Source organism: Ambystoma mexicanum, chromosome 11 (assembly GCF_040938575.1).
Source record: "Ambystoma mexicanum isolate Mex_15411 chromosome 11, UKY_AmexF1_1, whole genome shotgun sequence".
Classification (NCBI taxonomy): domain Eukaryota; kingdom Metazoa; phylum Chordata; class Amphibia; order Caudata; family Ambystomatidae; genus Ambystoma; species Ambystoma mexicanum.
The window spans coordinates 207,758,520-207,776,811 of record NC_090934.1 but is presented as its reverse complement, the minus strand read 5'-3'; the positions used below and the strand labels follow the sequence as shown (position 1 = coordinate 207,776,811).

General features: G+C 47.3%; 1 protein-coding gene across 4 annotated transcripts in view; it reads right to left on the bottom strand.

Annotated features, from left to right (window-relative positions):
* The window catches only part of RPS6KA1 (ribosomal protein S6 kinase A1), a 918,695-nt gene that overhangs the window by 501,978 nt on the left and 398,425 nt on the right, over positions 1 to 18,292 (bottom strand). The window contains exon 1 of one of the 4 annotated variants that reach the window (XM_069622862.1): positions 8,362 to 8,521. The exons of the other annotated variants lie outside the window; for them this stretch is intronic. Coding sequence (XP_069478963.1) covers positions 8,362 to 8,481 — 120 coding nt within the window. The 5' untranslated portion in view covers positions 8,482 to 8,521. Of the gene's footprint in view, positions 1 to 8,361; positions 8,522 to 18,292 lie in introns of those variants that run through there. 4 annotated transcript variants of the gene reach the window in all.

Below are 18,292 nucleotides of genomic sequence, written 5' to 3'. Positions count from 1 at the left end.
GGCTGCGGAGAGGTCGAGCAGAATAAGGGCTGAAGTAGTGTATGAGTCTGCGTTAGTTTTGAGGTCGTCCCAGATGGATAGTGGTGCCGTTTCCGTTCCTCTCGCTGGTCTGAAACCCATTTGAGCTTGGTCCAGCAGGTGGTGTTTTTCTACGTGTTCTTGGGTTAGTTTATATACGTAGGTTTCTAGAAGTTTTGCTGGGTAGGGGATGTTAGAGATCAGTCTGTAGTTGGAAAGGTCATCTAAGTCACCACTTGTGTTTTTTAAGAGTGGCTTGATGTATGCTGATTTGAAGATCTTCGGTACAGTCCCTGTTGATAGTGATAGATTTAGAAGGCTTCTGTAGTGTTCTGCTGGCGATCCTTGCGCGAGGATTGATTTGTAGATGTCTGGGGGGCATGGGTCTGTGGGTGATCCCGCTTTCTTGCTTCGTTTAACCAGCATTGCGAATGCCTCTGCTGATATTTCAGGAAAGCTTTGCAGTTTGTATTGTGGTTCCGAGTTGGGTTCGTTGGGTTGTATGTTGTGGTTGGTTGGTCGCTTTTGTATGGTTTGACGGACGTCATTGATTATTTTTTTTTTAAGTGATCTGCCAGGTCATTGCATAGTTTTTCTGAGGGGTTTGGGGTGTTATCACAGCCTGGTGGGTTTGTCATTTCTTTAATGATGCTAAACATTTCTTTGTGTGTGTTGGTGGCATTGTTGATTCTGTCATTGTAATGTCTTTTCTTTGCCTTTTGAATTTCATTCTTGTATGCACGGATTTGTTTCTGGTACAGTGTTTTTTTCCCCTGGGTTGTATTCTTTCCTCCATTCCAATTCCATCTTTCTGTTTTCCTTTTTCATGTCGTTTAATAGTGGGGTGAACCATTTTGCCACTGGTCTTTTTTTTGATGGGGTGAACGGTTTTTCCGGGGCGATCTTGTATATCGTATCTGCGATCCATTTGTGCAGTATTTCTGCTTTGCCGTCTAGGTCAGCTAGTTCCAGTTATGTAGTTGAGGGTTTTGTTAATTCCAGTTATTCGATTAGGTTGCTTTCTTTGACGCGTTTCCAGTTTCTTTTGGTGGTGGTTGTGAGTTTCGGATGTTGATGTAGGTTTGGTTAGGCAGAGTGATCACGAATGGGATGATGAGATGGTCGGTCCACAGTATTTGTATCGGAGGTGCCGTGGTGATGAGTTTTTCTTTGGCGAAAATTGCGTCTAGGGTGTGACCTGCCGACTGCGTTGCTCCTTTGACTAGTTGTCGTAGTTTCATGGTGCTGAGTTGTTCAATTAGTGAGTTTTGGGAGTTGGCGTGGCTGTCTTCAAACCAGATGTTGAAGTCCCCCAGGATGATTAGGTGTTTGTGGTTGATGGCTAAGTTGGTGATGGCTTCTATGAAGTTATCGACGAATGTTGCATCATATGTTGGTGGTCTGTATACCAGAATGAATGTGATGTTGGTTTTTGGGCTCGCTGTTGGGTGAATTATCATGGTTTCGCAGTTGAGGATGTTGAGTGGATCATCAGTTTTTATTTTCAGGTGTTCTTTGAATGCTATAGCGATGCCTCCTTTTTTGTTTTTCCTGTTTATTTGTAGGCATTTGAAGTCTGTCAGAAGGCAGCTTTGGAGTGTGATTTTGTAGTTGTCGTCCAGCCATGTTTCTGTGATGAACAGGATGTCAATGCCGTTTTCGCCGAGTAGGTCGAAGATCTCTGTTGAGTGTTTTGACATTGATCTTGCGTTTATTAGCTTGCAGTGCAGTTTGGAGGTGTTTGGTTTGGGTTTTGTCGAGGTCGTCTTCCGCTCAGTGTTGAGGTTTCCTTCTTGGTCGGTCACTTGTTGGGCTGCGGGGTTTGGGGTGTCAGCGTCTTCGAAGAGTTCTTCTAGGTTTTGTCTTGGGTTTTTTGTGTTTTCATCGGGTTCGTCTTCCGGGGGTTGTGGTTGTCGATTCGAAGTTCCTCTTGCTTTGGTGATGTAGGGGGTTATTGGTTCTGTCTGTATGTTTGTTTTGGTCATCCTTCTACTTGCTTGTGTTAGGTTGATTGATGTTGGATTGCCGTGGTGGCCAGTTGTCTGCAAGGGTTTATAGTCAAAATGTCGAAAAAAAAACCTCTAATAGCAATAAATTCGAAAAAAAAAGGTCAAAATTACACATATAGAAAAAGTCATGAATTCGAAAATAAAATGTCAAAAAAAAAAATCGAAAAACCAATGCTAAAATAATGTAAAATGTCACAAATAGTAACGTTTTTTATGGGGGTCCCCCCAAACCCACATCCCAAACCCCTACCACAACCCCCCCCCTCCTCCTCATCACCCCCCCACCCCTCATGGATATACCTTTAATTATTTTTTTTAAAAATGTTTAAATATTAATTGCACTACCTTTTAATCAAATGTTTATAGTAGATAAAAAAATGTTTTAAAAAAAGTTTCTATAGCTATAACTATATACCAATTCTACTCTTTAATACCATATTGATATATTATAACACTTTTCTTATATTAACATTAATTCGAAAAAAAAATCTAAAAAAATTTACATTTACGAATAAATATTCGACATTTTGACTTTCGAAAATATTGCATTCGAAAATATGACTGGACACCGTCTGCGAGGTATGGAGTTAGGTAGAGGGATTTCTCTCTTCTCTCAGAGTTCCTTCGGTTTGGGTTCCTGTCTGTGGCGGTCCAGTCTATGGTTGTTCTAGGTTGCTGTTCTGGCGTGTTTGTTCCCTCGTCTCTTCGTCTTTTCCTCGGAATTGGACGTTTGCGCGGCATTGTAGGATTGAGAATTGTCTAGTCCTTGTTTGGTTACGTCCAGTTGGTCCTGCTTTGAACCAGTTGTCTTGTGGTGTAGTGGCTGGTGAGGGGGGTGTCCGCTACTAGTCTGGCTCCGTCTATGGGTGGTATTCCGGCTGGGGTTGACCGCTCGTTCAGTCGCTGTCCTAGGAGGGGAAGCGCGGTGGTAAGGGTTATCAAGCTGGGTGTTATCGGTGGCTCTTCTTACTGTTCGTCTCCCTAAGCGGTCTATCAATGCAGTTTGGGATTACACAATGCAATTTGGGCACAGAAGCCCCGCTAAGTTTGAGACACCTGTATAGTGGGAGAGAGGCCTAACAGTGTAGTTTGGGATCAGACCTAATGCAATTTGGGCATAGAGGCCCTGCTATCAATGCAGTATGGGATCAAAACCTAATGCAGTTTGGGCACAGAGGCCCAGCTATCAATGCAGTTTGGGATTACACAATGCAATTTGGGCACAGAGGCCCTGCTAACTTTGAGACACCTGTATAGTGGGGGAGAGGGCCAACAATGCATTCTGGGATCACACAATGCAATTTGGGCACGGAGGCCCCGCTAAATTTGGGACACCTGTATAGTGGGAGAGAGGCCTAACAATGCAGTTTGGGATCACACAATGCAACCCGGGCACGAAGGCCTTGCCAAGTCCGAGACACCCGCACAGTGGGAGAGAGGCCCAACAATGCAGTCTGGGATCACACAATGCAATTTGGGCACGGAGGCCCTGCTAAATTTGACACCTGTATAGTGGGAGAGAGGCCCAACAATGCAGTCTGGGATTACACAATGCTATTTGGGCACGGAGGCCCTGTTAAGTTTGACACACCTGTACAGTGGGAGAGAGACCTAACAATGCAGTCTGGGATTACACAATGCTATTTGGGCACGGAGGCCTTGCTATCAATGCAGTTTGTGGCATTGGGCGGTAATTACATTGATCGACATAGGTTTTGCCTAGTGGTCAGGTATCTAGGGTAGAGTTGTACCTCTCCCCAGCCCCAGCCACCCTACCTTACTGGTCCTTGTAGTTGCTGGTTGACGGCTGGCCACTGGCTTCCCCTGCGGACACCTGCGGACACCTGCGGACACCTGCGGACACAACCTAGAGTCGCCTCTGATGGAGCCGCCCTTGGCCTTGGGGCCCTTAGACGCAGGGGGCTGCCGGGCAGAGGGATGTCCTGGGAGGACCAGTGATGAAGTGCTCACGGCCCAATCAGAGCAGGGGTGGGCGGGTTGGGAGGCGGGAGGGGAGCGGGAAGCAGGAAGAGGGTGTGGGGTGGGAGAGGGACGCTGGGTGGGCCTGGGGGCCTAGTTTGGCTCCCAAAAAGAGTTTGGGGTGCCCAGATGGGCTTGCTTACCTCTCGCCGGCTGCCTGCAGGGAAGTGGAAGTTGAAGCCGCCGCGCCCGCTGCCTTATTCTTAGCCGCTGCTGAGACGACCGAGCCCGGCGTTGGCTGGGCCCTGAGGCGCAAGGGGCGGCATCGGGGACTCGGTACTTCTCATACCTGTCCCTCTTGGTGGGTGTCGTGGCAGGGTTCTTGAGGACAGCAAGCCCCTCGTCCCAGATGTCGTCGAGTAAAGGCACCGTGAGGACCGTCTTCCTCTTAGCCTCTCGTCGTTGGTACAGAAACCCCTCCTTTTTCTGTTCTTCAGGGCAGAGCTGGAAGAGCTTGGATGCCCTGGTTATCATGGCGTGGAAAGGGCCAACCTTGTCCCTTGTCGGCTGGGGACGCCCGCGGGAGGGGGGGGGTGACGACGCAATGTCTGCTGTGTCATCGCAGCCGTCATCCGTCCCAGTCTCCTCTCCCGGCGAGGGGGATGAGGGGTTCACCGGTCTCGCAGGCACGAAGGGCAGAGCGTGGTGGACACTCTGCTTGTTTGGAGGGCTTCCCGACGGGCCTGGTTCTGGCTCCTCCGTCGGGGTGCGTGGTAATCTCGTCCTTATCTCGGTACATAAGGATTGGATTGCCAACAAAATGGCCGCCAAGCTATCCTGGGGCTCGGGCAATGGCTGCGATGGACGGGATGGCCGCTCCACTGGGCCCAGTTTGTCGTCGTTGCTATCTTCGATCACGTCAGCAGGGAGCGTCCCCTGGGATCGAACCTTCTCGAACCTCTCGTTGAGGTTTATGAACCCCTCGTTGAGGCCTATGGACCTTTCGTTGATGCCCTTCTTGGTCTCCACCAGTTCCTCCTCAGAGGCTGATTCAGAGTCTGTAACGGCCACCGGCCCCCCCCGCCCCTCTTTCAGCTGGGGGCTTCACGGGGGTCTTAGCAATGGGCTGGAAAGAGGATTCCCTCCGCGGTGGCAGGGATACTCTGGCCCCAGAGGCCGTTTCCATTGGCGTAGTCTCAGCCGGCTCCGCCAGGGTCGCAGTGACCACTTCGGGAGAGGCCTTAGCCGGGTGGATCAAGGCCCTCACCACCTTAGGTGCGTCCTGGGCCTTTGCCTTGGGGGTCAACGCCTCACTCCCCCTTTGAGATTGACCGGGTCCGCTCCAGCGGCCTACCCGGGTTCTCGGACTTCCTCTTCCCCGAACCAGAGTGCTGGCTCGTTCGTAGTCGAACGTGCCGGGCAAGTAGCGCCCTGCTTGGCAACCGAAGAGCCGACCTTTCTGCGCTCCTGGAGCCCGCGAACTCGCGGTGCTTGGCCTTCTGTTGGGCCCCAAAGGACTTAGAAGCCCACTCAGACTTCTTCGCCTTCTCACTTGTTGTGCCCTTCTCCAGCCAGGTGGCGAGGCGGGAACGATGATCTTGTTTGGTCCGTTCCGAAAGGTTCTTGCAGAACGCACAGTCCTTCTCCACGTGCGTCTTGTCCCCATGGAGGCAGTAGCGACATCGCGAATGCTCATCCCCCTTGAAAACGTTATATAATCCACATCCAGGGCAGTTCCTGAACAGCTTGGATCCGGGCGTCAAGCTCCCTTTGTCCTGGGCCATGTCCGTTGAGGTAGGCCGCAGATGATCTGGAATCCTCCAAGAAGTGTAAACTCGATGAAAACTTCAGCCTTGAGGGGCATAGAAGAATTCCGAAACGGGTCCCCGTTATCCGAAGTAGAAACGGTGGAGCTTGAGGCTTGATTAAGCCGAAAAAATGAGAAATTCTCCTGAAAAAACTTGAACGCAGTAAAAAAAAAAAACTCGAGAGCTAAACACGAGGACTCCCAACACTTGAGCGTGCGGTAAAAATCTGAGGATGGCTGCCAGAGGCGGGGCTTAGGGAAAGGGCAGTCATTGGCTGGGGGCAGTATGACCCAGAGATCAGTGATTGGTTACTAAGAAAGACAGATCAGAAACAAAACTGATACTGATTTTTTCTTTACTGAGGATTCCCAGCCTGACGACGGGGAATATTCATGAGCATGTGAATCCATGTCAGACCCCATGCTGGAGAAAGTGATTTCCACTGAAAGTTATTAGAAGAGGTCGTCCATAGAACGGAAAACATTGCGGGCGCAATTAGATGAGGATGCCCTTGAGAAGGGCCGGTGCAAGAAAGTGAACTGCTGTGTGCAAAATGAGAGGATGGCGGCAGGTGGGCTGACTTTGATCATAATGCCAACATTTTCTTTCTTAGCGATGCCAGGGGAGTGAACAAAGGCAGCACAGACAATGTGGAAGCGTGCCTTTATCTGTGTGTTATGTGGCAGGATCGGGGTTTCATTGACAGCCATCATGGTACAGTGGGGGGTGGTGGTGGAGTCAAAGTGGTCAGTAGTACCCAAGTGATTTCAGCATAGGAACAAGAGGTAGATAAGGTTGGAGTGAGTGTAAATTGAGCAGCCTATGTTTTGTGATGAGGATCAGGATATGTAGGGAAGTAGATGACCAGTTGGGTAAATAAGAGGAACTCCTGTGCGGAGACTGATAGGAGTGTCCATGCAAATGGTGGAGCATGATGGGTAAGAGGGAAATATGCCATCGGTTGGACCAGACCTTTGCCTATCTGCACCGTTTACTACATACATGTGGATTACACTGAAGCAGGGAGGTTTTCACATGATCCTCTGGGAGCCAATGAGAATGGCCAAGATGGCTTCCACCAGTTACATAACTCTGCTGAGCACCTTTTGGACAGAGTGCTTTGCTGTGCAGTAAGACCATTTGAAAAACGATGGTGAATTGCGAAGGATAGGATCACGCAGTAAAGATCACAATGGCACTTTATATGTAATATGACAGCATTTGCCAAATAGGGCAGCCTACAAAGTATGAAAGTATGGGACAAACAAAATAGAATTGCAGACCCTTGTTGTATGGTGCAGTACATTTACATCACTCCCATTTCACTGAAATCCGACTACCAATATTTGGTAGTATTAGGCTTATCAGTTTTTAATTCAATTAAATTATTCTTCAAAGATGTAGTTCTATTTAAATACATTTTGATAGTGTATGTTTTTATATCACATGCTTTATCATATGACATTGTTTATCTATGGATATAATGATTGTATGTATAAAGATGGTGCAAAGAAGTTGTATGCAAACTACAATGCACAAAAATACAAAAATATAAAGCTGCTGCAGGTACATTTGTCTTGCACGGAATGCAGAGCCTAACTTTTGTTCTAGGCCCCTCGGGTAGTTTGTCTTATCAGGAATGGCACAAAAAGAAATAGTGGTATTTTTCTACTTCTTGTAATCCCTTGACTACAGTAAACCAAGCATTGGAGCCACTCACCCACCTCACACCTCAAGCAACAGTCAATTTGAAATTATTTTGTTTGCATTTATTTTTTAAATAAAATATGTACTTCAACATTAAACCCAGATCGGTTTCACCTTTTATTTTCGTACTATTACCAAAATCTAAAGTAAAACATTTTGCTGCTTTTACTGCAATACATTTGAGATACATTTGCGTTTGCAAGCATTTTGACACTTTGATCTTTCATTCTTTGCCTATAGAAACAGACCCCAAACCATAGATGTGGCTGTAGAATGGGGCGCTGTCGTCATCGCATACATGTCATAGCATGTCATCAATAGATCAATTTGTAAAGGTGGCACTTCCCAAATCAAGTGGACGGGGCACAATGCACTGCACCAACACTGCTGAAACCATCTACATACAGTCTTCAGGGGTCCAAGCCACACGTTGGGTCACCTTGTTGACCACATCCCATACTTTCTTGGCGACAAGAACCATTAAGCCACAGTTCTGGATAGAAGAAGGAGGTCTACCCTGTGGGGCTGTACAGGTTTGATACCAAAGAGGCTATAAAGTAGAAAGGTGAGGCAGAGCAACCCTTCCCTGCGTCAAACCCCACCACCCAACCTCACATCTCATACTGTCAAATATTATACAAGGCCTTGTCTCCAACATCTTGGCAGGCTCAGACCTAAAGAGCCAACCCACACCACTGCCTGGCAGTAGCAGGACTTTGAACATGTCCAGCAAGATCAAGGCTGCTCCAGCTCTCCTGGCATGGTGGGGTTCACAAGTAACAATATTGCTCAAAGCACAGGCATGGACACATTTTCTGGCAAGCGAGCTATAAGCACTGCGGTCTCCTGCAGCAGCAGCCATGCAGCTTACCGCACTGCCTGGTCGTGGCGCTACTAACCGAGTTGCAGAGCGGTGCAGATTCTGGAAATGCCACACCGCTGGCCTGGACCCGATGCTTCTTGTGCAACCACAGAGACAGAAAGCCGTAAATACGGGGACGCTTGGCACGTCCGTTCATGGTCCCATCGTCCCTTCCCAATTATCGGGGAGCAGTGCCATTAAACCCAGACTGTAAGGACCACAGCTGCAAACGCAGAACTACTCGGCAGAACTAGAAAAGCTTAAGCAAGGGCGTGGCTTGGGAGGTGGCGAGACTTGCAGCCCAGAAAGGACGCAGGTGCCAGTCCCCGCAGCCAGCTGTGCAGTCAAACTCTCCTGTAGGGGTGTGAAAAAAAAAGCAGCAACATCTATCGAACTGCTTCCTCTTTGCTTGCGGTTTTCTAGCTACGTCTCAGGGTGGTAGTTAGAAGCTGTGGGTGGGTTGGGAGGAAGAGAAAAAAACAAAACGCTTGTTTGCTCCAAATGGACAAACATCTTCAGTAGCCTTTGCATTGTTCCTGGGTAGAAATAAAGATTGGATAAGCAGGAACTAAAATCAACTCCTAGGTATCAAGCCTCACCCAGCAAGCAGGTGAGGAGCTAGGAAAAGTACACTTGTGATGCGGATGAAACGTTGCTGTTCCATTAGCACATAGAAATCATTTCTGACATTCCCTCTGCCACTCGGAATGCAGTCAACTATTGGTATTGACTGCATTGGTTATAGGTCAAAAGTTCGAATGAAAAGGATCGAATGACAAAAGGGTCGAATCAAAAGGACTGAAAACAAGGGGCGATTCTCTATTTTTTTGGGGTCCCCCCCAAAACCCATTTTTTGTGGTAAAAACACTTTTTTCCTATAGGGAAACCCAAAAAAATATATATTTTTTTTAAAAAAGTGACCCTTTTGTTTTAGTTCCTATTGACTCAACCCTATGGCATTCGATCCTTTTGGATTACGAACCTTTGACCGGACAGCGACTGCATTCCAGATCTTGCTCCAGAAGCAGCCCGTGAAACAAAGCAATTTTCTGCATTCTAGAATGCAACACATGAAAGCGAAAACATGGAATAATGCTGTCACTTGGAGACAAAAACGCCATCCTTTAAGATTGCACTTAAAGCAAGCGCGCATGCTGGAACTATTACAATTTCCAATTACGATACCTCCGAAGATAGCCTAGTTATTTTATTACAAAATGAGGGGACATTTAATTTACTATGTACTAATAATGGTTAAACTCAAATGTGTCTTTTCACCACCACTACTTCAACCTTTACTGCTACTAGCACTAGGAATTAATGGCCCTATAGACGGTAGTAGGGGGTCATTAGCAACGGTGATAATGAGCCTTTCCCAACTTCTATGTCCCTCCGCTTTGTCTCTGCCCATAACTTGGAAGTGGGTCATTATCCCTCAAGAGAAAAGCCAGTGGGAGCAGCCAGGTGGCTGAGAAACCCCCCCCCCTTCCCCCCACCCATCGACTCAAGAAGTGTCAGGCTGCAGCGAAAGGCATGGAGGATTTCTCAAGAGCCCTAGTCTAAGGACAACTGGCAGTAAGTAGACTACACCAAGAGGCTCCAACAGAACTGAGGGAGCCATCGCAGGAACAGGATAACCAGTGGTGCCTTCCAGCATACTACACAAATGGAGCAATGGGGAATACCATGCAACTTTCTTTCAGAGTTTGACAGTGGCTGGGAAGTGGAAAGGTCCAATGGTCGTTGCACCCCCTCCCCCCCACCACCCCATTCCCCCATGTAGCCCCATGATCACAGTTGAGGCACAACACGCTTTCCAAACTCTAAACCCGCATGAACTGCACCCTATAACTAGGTCAAGAAAGGAATCCTGGAACAGCTGGGAGAATTATTACACAATACAAAGCTTATACATTTGCCTATGGAAATGGAGATTAAAGAGTCTTCATATCGGGTATGGGACTTTAAGGAGGCTGGGACAAAACCATTTTGGGGAGGCCAAATGATTGCAAAGTCCTTGAACAATTCACAGACTTATCTTCAGAGAGTCGCCTACCAACTCCATGAGACCTCTCGAGAGGAAGCCATTCAAACTGCCAATGCATATTGAAGAGCAATGTATTCTAGGGAGCCACAGAATGGAGGTAAGAGATGAAACCAGCAGCTCGGGGGAGCGAGAGGTTTCTCAGGAAACAGATTTGCATCAGTAAAGAGCGATACCGAAAAGAAAACCGAAATCTTGATCACAAACAATGAGAGTGGACAATGACCTCAGCCGCACGCAGAGTCGGGAGTTTGATACCATGGCTGAAAAACCCAGGCACAACTCCAGGTTTGGTCGTAAGCAGAGGAAAAACCATTTCAGAGGAAGCTACTGACTACAGGAACCAAGGAGGAATCGTCCCTAAAAACTCAGTCAGACCTGGAGGAAGAATCCCGGGGCATAAGGCTCCTACAGATCTGTTCCCTGAAGAAGGGCCTCAAATTCTGCATCCTGGGCAATACGTTTCATGGACAGACCGACCAAACATTTCACCTTCTCGTGATGGCCCAAAGACGGTCTGCCTTGGCCTTGTTAGCTGCCGAAAGACGGTCATATGGGCGGTTCTATTAGCACAGGAAGAGCCATCTCCTGCCCCATTATCCCAGCTAATGGGTCCATGATCTATCACAGATGGCCTAAAGAACACACCGACTCCTAAACATGGGTGAACTTTTTTTATTGCGATTGTCTTCGTTGTGCTAATGGCCTTCCCTCACTCTTGTCCAGATACAGCAGTTCACGGGCGTCCCCAATGGCCATGTTTGTCGATACTGTGTATTAACACCTACAATCTATCTAATCCATGCCAATCTATACTCTTTCCACCCCGTCCACACTTACTGCATTAACACCAACAATCCTATCTGTGCTATCTATGCAAGAGTGCCTAAAGACAAATCTCATCTAAGGCCCCCTCACAGATTTCCTAGGTGTGACCCAATCGAAGCACGGATAAGTACTCAAGGTTGTCAGGGTCCATTCCAAATATTCAACCCTCCCGCGCCCCCACCCCTATAATCCCTTAAACGCCATTATGTGCCTCTCCCCGTCTCAGTTACTCCCCCTTCCTACATCTGCTCTCCTCTCTGCAACTGCACCCGCTTCCTCTCCCCAAGTCTTCCTCCTCTGTCCCCCTGTTGAGTCCGTTGCCACCCTCTGCTATTAGTCCCTCCACACCACGCGTCTGTCCACACTACCTCGCCGATCCACTACAACCCTCCCTATCCACAACTACTACAACAACCCTCCCCATCCACAACTACTACTTCTACTACCCTCCCCATCCACAACTACTACTTCTACTACCCTCCCCATCCACAACTACTACTTCTACTACCCTCCCCATCCACAACTACTACTTCTACTACCCTCCCCATCCACTACTACTACTACTACCACCCTCCCCATCCACCACTACTACTACTACTACCACCCTCCCCATCCACCACTACTACTACTACTACCACCCTCCCCATCCACCACTACTACTACTACTACTACCACCCTCCCCATCCACCACTACTACTACTACCACCACCTTCCCCATCCACAACTACTACTACTACTACTACTACCACCACCACCCTCCCCATCCACCACTACTACTACTACTACCACCACCACCACCCTCCCCATCCACAACTACTACTACTACCACCCTCCCCATCCACCACTACTACTACTACTACCACCCTCCCCATCCACCACTACTACTACTACCACCCTCCCCATCCACCACTACTACTACTACTACTACCACCACCACCCTCCCCATCCACCACTACTACTACTACTACCACCACCACCACCCTCCCCATCCACAACTACAACTTCTACCCTCCCCATCCACAACTTCTACCACTCACAGATAAGCATGCACTTAAAAGGGAGCAGGATTTGGGGCCCTCAACTGCCACAGCCCCCTCTGGATGAAACTAATGCAAGCTCAAGAAAGGATCAAAATACTAGGATAAACCATTAGAGTCCCTGTCAGTGCTCAAGATAAGATTCTGAAGTGGGAGTAAGTTACTGCCTATTTTTTAAAGTTAGGAACAAAATGATCTTTTTACTCAGTAAAAAAAGTCCTATTCCAAATACGAGTATTTCATAAGCAAGTATAAATGTTTGAACTGTAAAGCAGAAATTGCAATAAACACGTCTTTGCAACTAGTTATTCAAGCACATTAAAAGATACGCTAGTTCTTTCCATCAGTTAGCAATAGTTTCTTCTGCGGCACTACATGTATTACTGATCCAAACAAACCTCCACCAAGCTGTGTGGGTGAAAGTAGGGGGATACGATTCAGTGAGCAGGTTTTCTATTTTTTTTTTGGAAGTATGGTTGCTCTATATTTTTCTTTTTTGGGGGAGTATTTACCTATTTGTAGGTAATAAAAGTGGTTGATGCACCACTCATCTGTACAGCTGGTCACTATGCTTGTAATGCCCTGCTTGCCCAAAGTAGGTTCTCACAGGAACAGAACTGCCCAGATTTGACACGTGCTACCCAGAGATACTTAGCCAGTTCCTGGAGAAGGGGTATTTAAAGCAAGGGAGTGGATGTAAGTGACAGCCAGGGGATTGATCCTGTTGTGGGTGGGGGAACTCTGACCGCTCCCAGTCTGGGGTAGGAGCCCTACCAGGGCTTACTCCCGAATCAGTCCCATCCCAGAGGCAGCGTGAGGTAGCCGCTCCATGAACCCCTCTGAATGTGTCGCGAGTGTGGAGATGGGTACCACATTGTCACCCAATGCCATGCAGCATCCGTTCTTGCGAGTTCCATTTTCTTTCAGATCTTCCACGACCAGCATGCACCATACCGAGTGAGCCCTGCGGACCAAGGGGCAGCACCAAAACCCATACCAATCCAGACTTTACAGAACCCGCTATAAGAGGGAAACATCACTCATAGCAGTGTGGATTAAGTTGAATGCCAACCTGACAGAAGCCCAGCGACTGTTTGAATTGCAGTGCACCAAAAGGGGGCAGGAATAAGAAGTGGTTATGTAGCCTCACACTACAATGGCCCAAGTCCCAGGGAAAAAAAGACATTAGATGAGACCCCCAGAGTCAGGTGGAGCACGGATACACTGAGGGGAGGATGGAAGGTTAAAGGCAGGATGTCACGGGTATAAAAGACACGTAGGAACAAGAGTGAGGGGTGTTCAGGGGAGGTCTGAAGGTCCAAAGGGGGACTAAGACCAAGAAGACTGATGGGAGCAGAGTGCTGAAGAGACAGGAGGAATTGGATAGGCGTGCAGATGAGACATTGTGTGAGAGACTGGTACCCAGTGACTAGAAGCTGTGATTCGGAGAGCAGGTGCATGGGTGGTAGTGGAGAAGGAGGTAGAGGAGAGCTTAGTCGGGGTGGAAGGGAGTGGCAGAAGGAATAGAGCACAGTGATAGGTGAAGGAGGCATAAGATCAGAGAAGGGCATGAGAGAACATGGAAGAGAGCTTGTCTTTAAAACCAATCTTAAGACTATCCTTTTGGGTAATACTAGAGTAGGGGCACCCTTAAAAAGCCCTGGACTAAGTAAGACTGATAAGGCCTTAACCTTTAGGCCCTCCCATGATAGAGGTTACCATAGATATTAAGGGTCCCCGAAAGCTAATATTCATGCTTTCCTTCGTGATGGGGAAGTCGGGGAAAGGGTGGAGGTCTTCCCATGGGAGATTGAGGACTAAAGAAAACACATCAGCTGGATCATTCTACAGTCACAAACTGTCCCCCGCCCCCAACAACAAAATCACAAAGTTAAAAAAAAAAAATCCCTTGAATCAGCCATTGTTTTTATTCCAGTTTAAGGCCTAGTAGGACAGCATGCCACTGAGGGTTGGGTTTAGTTTATTATTTGTATGCCGCGCCATACCCTGGAGTATCAGGGCGCAAACAGACAAGGATATGCTCAACTTAGTTACAGGTACATAGAAATCAGATGAAGGTACAGAGATGCGCTGAGCTTGGTTACAGATATGCTCGGCTAAATGCAAGTACAGGAAAAGGCAGGAAGTGTAGACATAGACATCAGCAATATTACAGCAAGCAGATATGAACAGGGAGAGATCAAGGACATGGGAGCAAGGGGCATGCTCCTGCATGGTCCTGTTCACGTAATATATAGTTATATACAGTAATGTACAATGTGACAAGTGGACTAGTTCGCTGTCATTGGCTCTCAGCCACCTAGTGAGGTTTTGTCTAAATTTTGCGAAAGGCTGAGTTTCTCTGACGTCATGGGGGAGGGAGTTCCATAACTGCGCAGCCTTGACCGGGAAGCTATTTCCTCCTATAGTGGCAAGTTTGAAACGTGGGACTTGGAGGCAGTTTGCGTTGGCTATTCTGGTAGGTCTGGAAGCAGTTATTTTACGTAATCTATCCATGAGGTAAGGTGGAGCTTTGTTATTAATACATTTGTGGGTGGGGGAAGCGATTTTGAGATGAATTTGGTCTACGGTGGAGAGCCATTTGTATTCTCTTCTTGTAGAGGATATATGCTTGTTTCTATTAATCTTGAGTGCTGCTCACAAAGCATTGTTCTGGAGCACTTGAATTTTGTGGATGGTCTGTTTATTAGCTCCAATGTAAAGTCCATTACAATAGTCTAATTTGGATAGTATCAAGGCTCTGGCAAGTGTAATGCAACTATCTGTGGAGAGGAATTGTTTGCTCGCTCTGATAAGGTTGCATGTATATGCTGTGGCAGAAGCTAGGGAGTTAACTTGTTTGGTAAAATTCATGGTGGCGTCTAGGTAAAATCCTAAGGTTTTTACTTCGTGAGCTACTTTTATGTTGTTCCCATCGATAATGAAGTTGTCGTAATCAGGGCTGAGTTTGGATATGTAGGTAGTGGTGCCCAGGATGATAAGCTCAGTTTTATCATCGTTCAGGCATAAGCCGTGTGTGGCCATCCATGCCTGAACGATGCTATAGATCCTGTTCACTAGGGCCAGGTCCTTGGCGTAGTCTCCTGAGAGCGGGAGGAGGATCTGGGTATCGTCTGCGTAGTTAGTGTAGGCGATACCCAGATGATCCATTTCATCAAAGAGGCTTCGTGAAGACATTATAGAGGGTGGGTGACACAAGACCCTTGTGGAACACCGCATGTTATGGGAATTGGATCTGCTGAGGCTGATGGAGTGAAGACTCATGGTCCGATTACTCAGGAATGACGATCCAAATTATGGCCCCTTTTGAAAAGTGGGCTGCCGAGTCGAGGTGACTACAGAGGACTGTGTGGTCCACTAAGTCGAATGCCGCCGATAGGTCCAGGAGGAGAAGTAGGGCCGCTTGGCCATTGTCTCTGCAATAGTCTATTTGGGCCTTAAGGTCTATTAACGCTGTCTCGGTCCCATGTTGCGGGCGGAATCCTGATTGACGGGTTCCAAGTAAGTGGTTGGACTCTAGGAAGCTTTGAATTTGCAAGTAAGCCACTTTATCTAGAATTTTTAGAAGAAAGGGCACAGTCGTGATGGGCCTGAAGTTAGTCGGAATGGCAGGGTCAAGGGTTTGCTTCTTTAGTAGTGGCAGTACCCAGGACTTTGGTGCTTATTTTAGGTGGTTGTATTCCTAATGTGATAAGGAGGGCGATATACAATAGTAGCCAGGGTGACCTGTAGGCAAGACCCAGGGAGTACATGCTAAGTGACTGAATAATAGTCAGATAGGAGTAGTTTTGATGGTGATTGAGGTGGCCAAGACTAGGTAGGCTAGATGCAACTATCAGGCTAGGTACAGTTTTAGTAATTTGAAAAGGCCAAGAACAGGCAGGCTAGATGCAGCTGTCATGCTAGGTACAGTGCCAAGGCACAAGGGCACAATGCAAGTCCAGTTTGGTCCATTAGCGACCATGGGGCACAATGCAAGTCAAGTGTGGTCTATTAGCGACCATGGGGCACAGTACAGATCAAGTGTGGTCTATTAGCGAAAAAAGGGACTAAGATTTGCAGACTTCACTAAGCTTTTAGACGAGTGGACTGCCATTATGGATTCTATTTACCCTTCCTGTGTATCTCAGCACCCGACACCACCTGTAGACGAAAATGTAGTATAGTTTTCTTAAAGTGAACGGACAAACTTTCTGAAAGAGCTCATCTTCCTCGCTGCCATGATGAAAAGGGTGTCCCTGTAAAATGAGGGGTACAAATGACTGTGCGTACCCAAGGACATTTTTCAACAAATTAAGAAGAACCCCGCAAACTGCAACCATTTCTAAAGCCTTTAACAGCATGCAGAGACTGGCTTGTCAATGCGAAGGACATGCTGAGAACTGTACCAATTAAATGTGAACTCTATAAATACAAGAGCAAAAACCGTGCATTTATTCAGTGCACAAAAATGCACATGAAGTGGACCTGCACCACATGGAAGCGTTTTGGAATATCCAAAATATTTTAGCAGGACTCAAGAACATGGATTTTGAGCTTTAAAAATTAGGAACAACTCAGATTTCACCACAGTTCGAATATTGTTGGCAGAAGCTGTGCTAGTGGATCATAGCCAAACGATCAACGTTGGATTGTATTTTGCCATGCAGTTCACTTCACTTGGAATAAACACTTATTTAACTTGAAATGAGACGTTGAAAGTATTGAATTGGTTCACTCTTAAGATGGAAAGTGGTTTATTCATGTCTCTACTCCATGGTACATGTAGTAGTTGACCGAGGATTCACTGACACCCAAGACATCACAAGCTATGAGGCCACAGTAAGGCCCAGATTCATTGTGTTCAAATTAGTTACAAGACCAGGCCTCTTAAAAACACTGTACAAAGCGACCGGCCATCAAATCCAGGCCCCTCAAAATCCATTTAGACGAAGTCACGGGATCTCTGAACAAGCACAAGAAATTAGCCTCAACTTGTAACGACGTCATGAACGAGACCGAGGATAAGGCGTATCAACAGGGACCTCTGTTGGCCGAAGTCGGCATTTCTTCAGTTATGAACTGAATAGGACAGTTACATGCCTTACATTTCAAACCCCAAAACGTAATAATTTGAAAGTGCATATGTACAATATGCCAACATACAATAAACTGCATTTTGTTGGTAAAAAAATAGTTCAAACTCATCTGAGTAGGAGAAAAGAAATGTAAAAAAGTAGGACAAATGTCATCTCTGGCAATACATATCCCACAAGAACATTCAATGCGGTGCATTATTCCTTCTGCTCTACAGAAGACGCTCTTCGACTAAATTCACACTGTCATGGAACTTGTGGAAGTCGCACCTAGCCACAAGGTGACGGGAGGAGTCAAAATGGCTTGCTCACGATAGATCGGATTAATATTGGGAGATTACTATTGAAGATTTCTGGATACAGCTAGAAGGTGGTGGCGGGGGAAGAGAGCTGAAACCGTCTGGCGGTTTGGTTCCCAGGCAGGCTGTAGATAGAAACTGGGGTTTTACGCGGGTCCCCGAACCGCGTAATAATGCACGCGGGAGCCGGGGATTCGTGCGACCTTTTTTATTCTATCCTTCAACAGGAACTGCCCTTTTCTGTCCCGCCCCCCCCCTAGCCCAACGTCACTTCCCTATCCGGGAACTGAGACCGCAACGGCGGTCTGCCCACACAACGATGTGGGCGGGCTGCATAGCCCTGCTTAACGATCCGACATCTCCCCCCTTTTTAAACAACCACATGTCTCTTTGTAACTTACTCCATTTCTTCTATGAGTCTCTGGGGCTTGAAGCGACTTCTCTGAGGGCGACCTCTGCTGCCCGGTGTGTGCTCATCCTGACCCGGGGGTGGTGACCTGTCCTCACCTTCTGAGGACTCACTCTCCTCCACGTAATACCTGTCAAGAGCGATGTCATCTTCGCTGTCAGCTTCTTGATGTAAGGTATTATCCGTGTAGCGCCTCTTGGGTTTGAAATACGATATGTTTCTTGTAACGGAGGACTGGTCGGTCCTCTGGGCCGT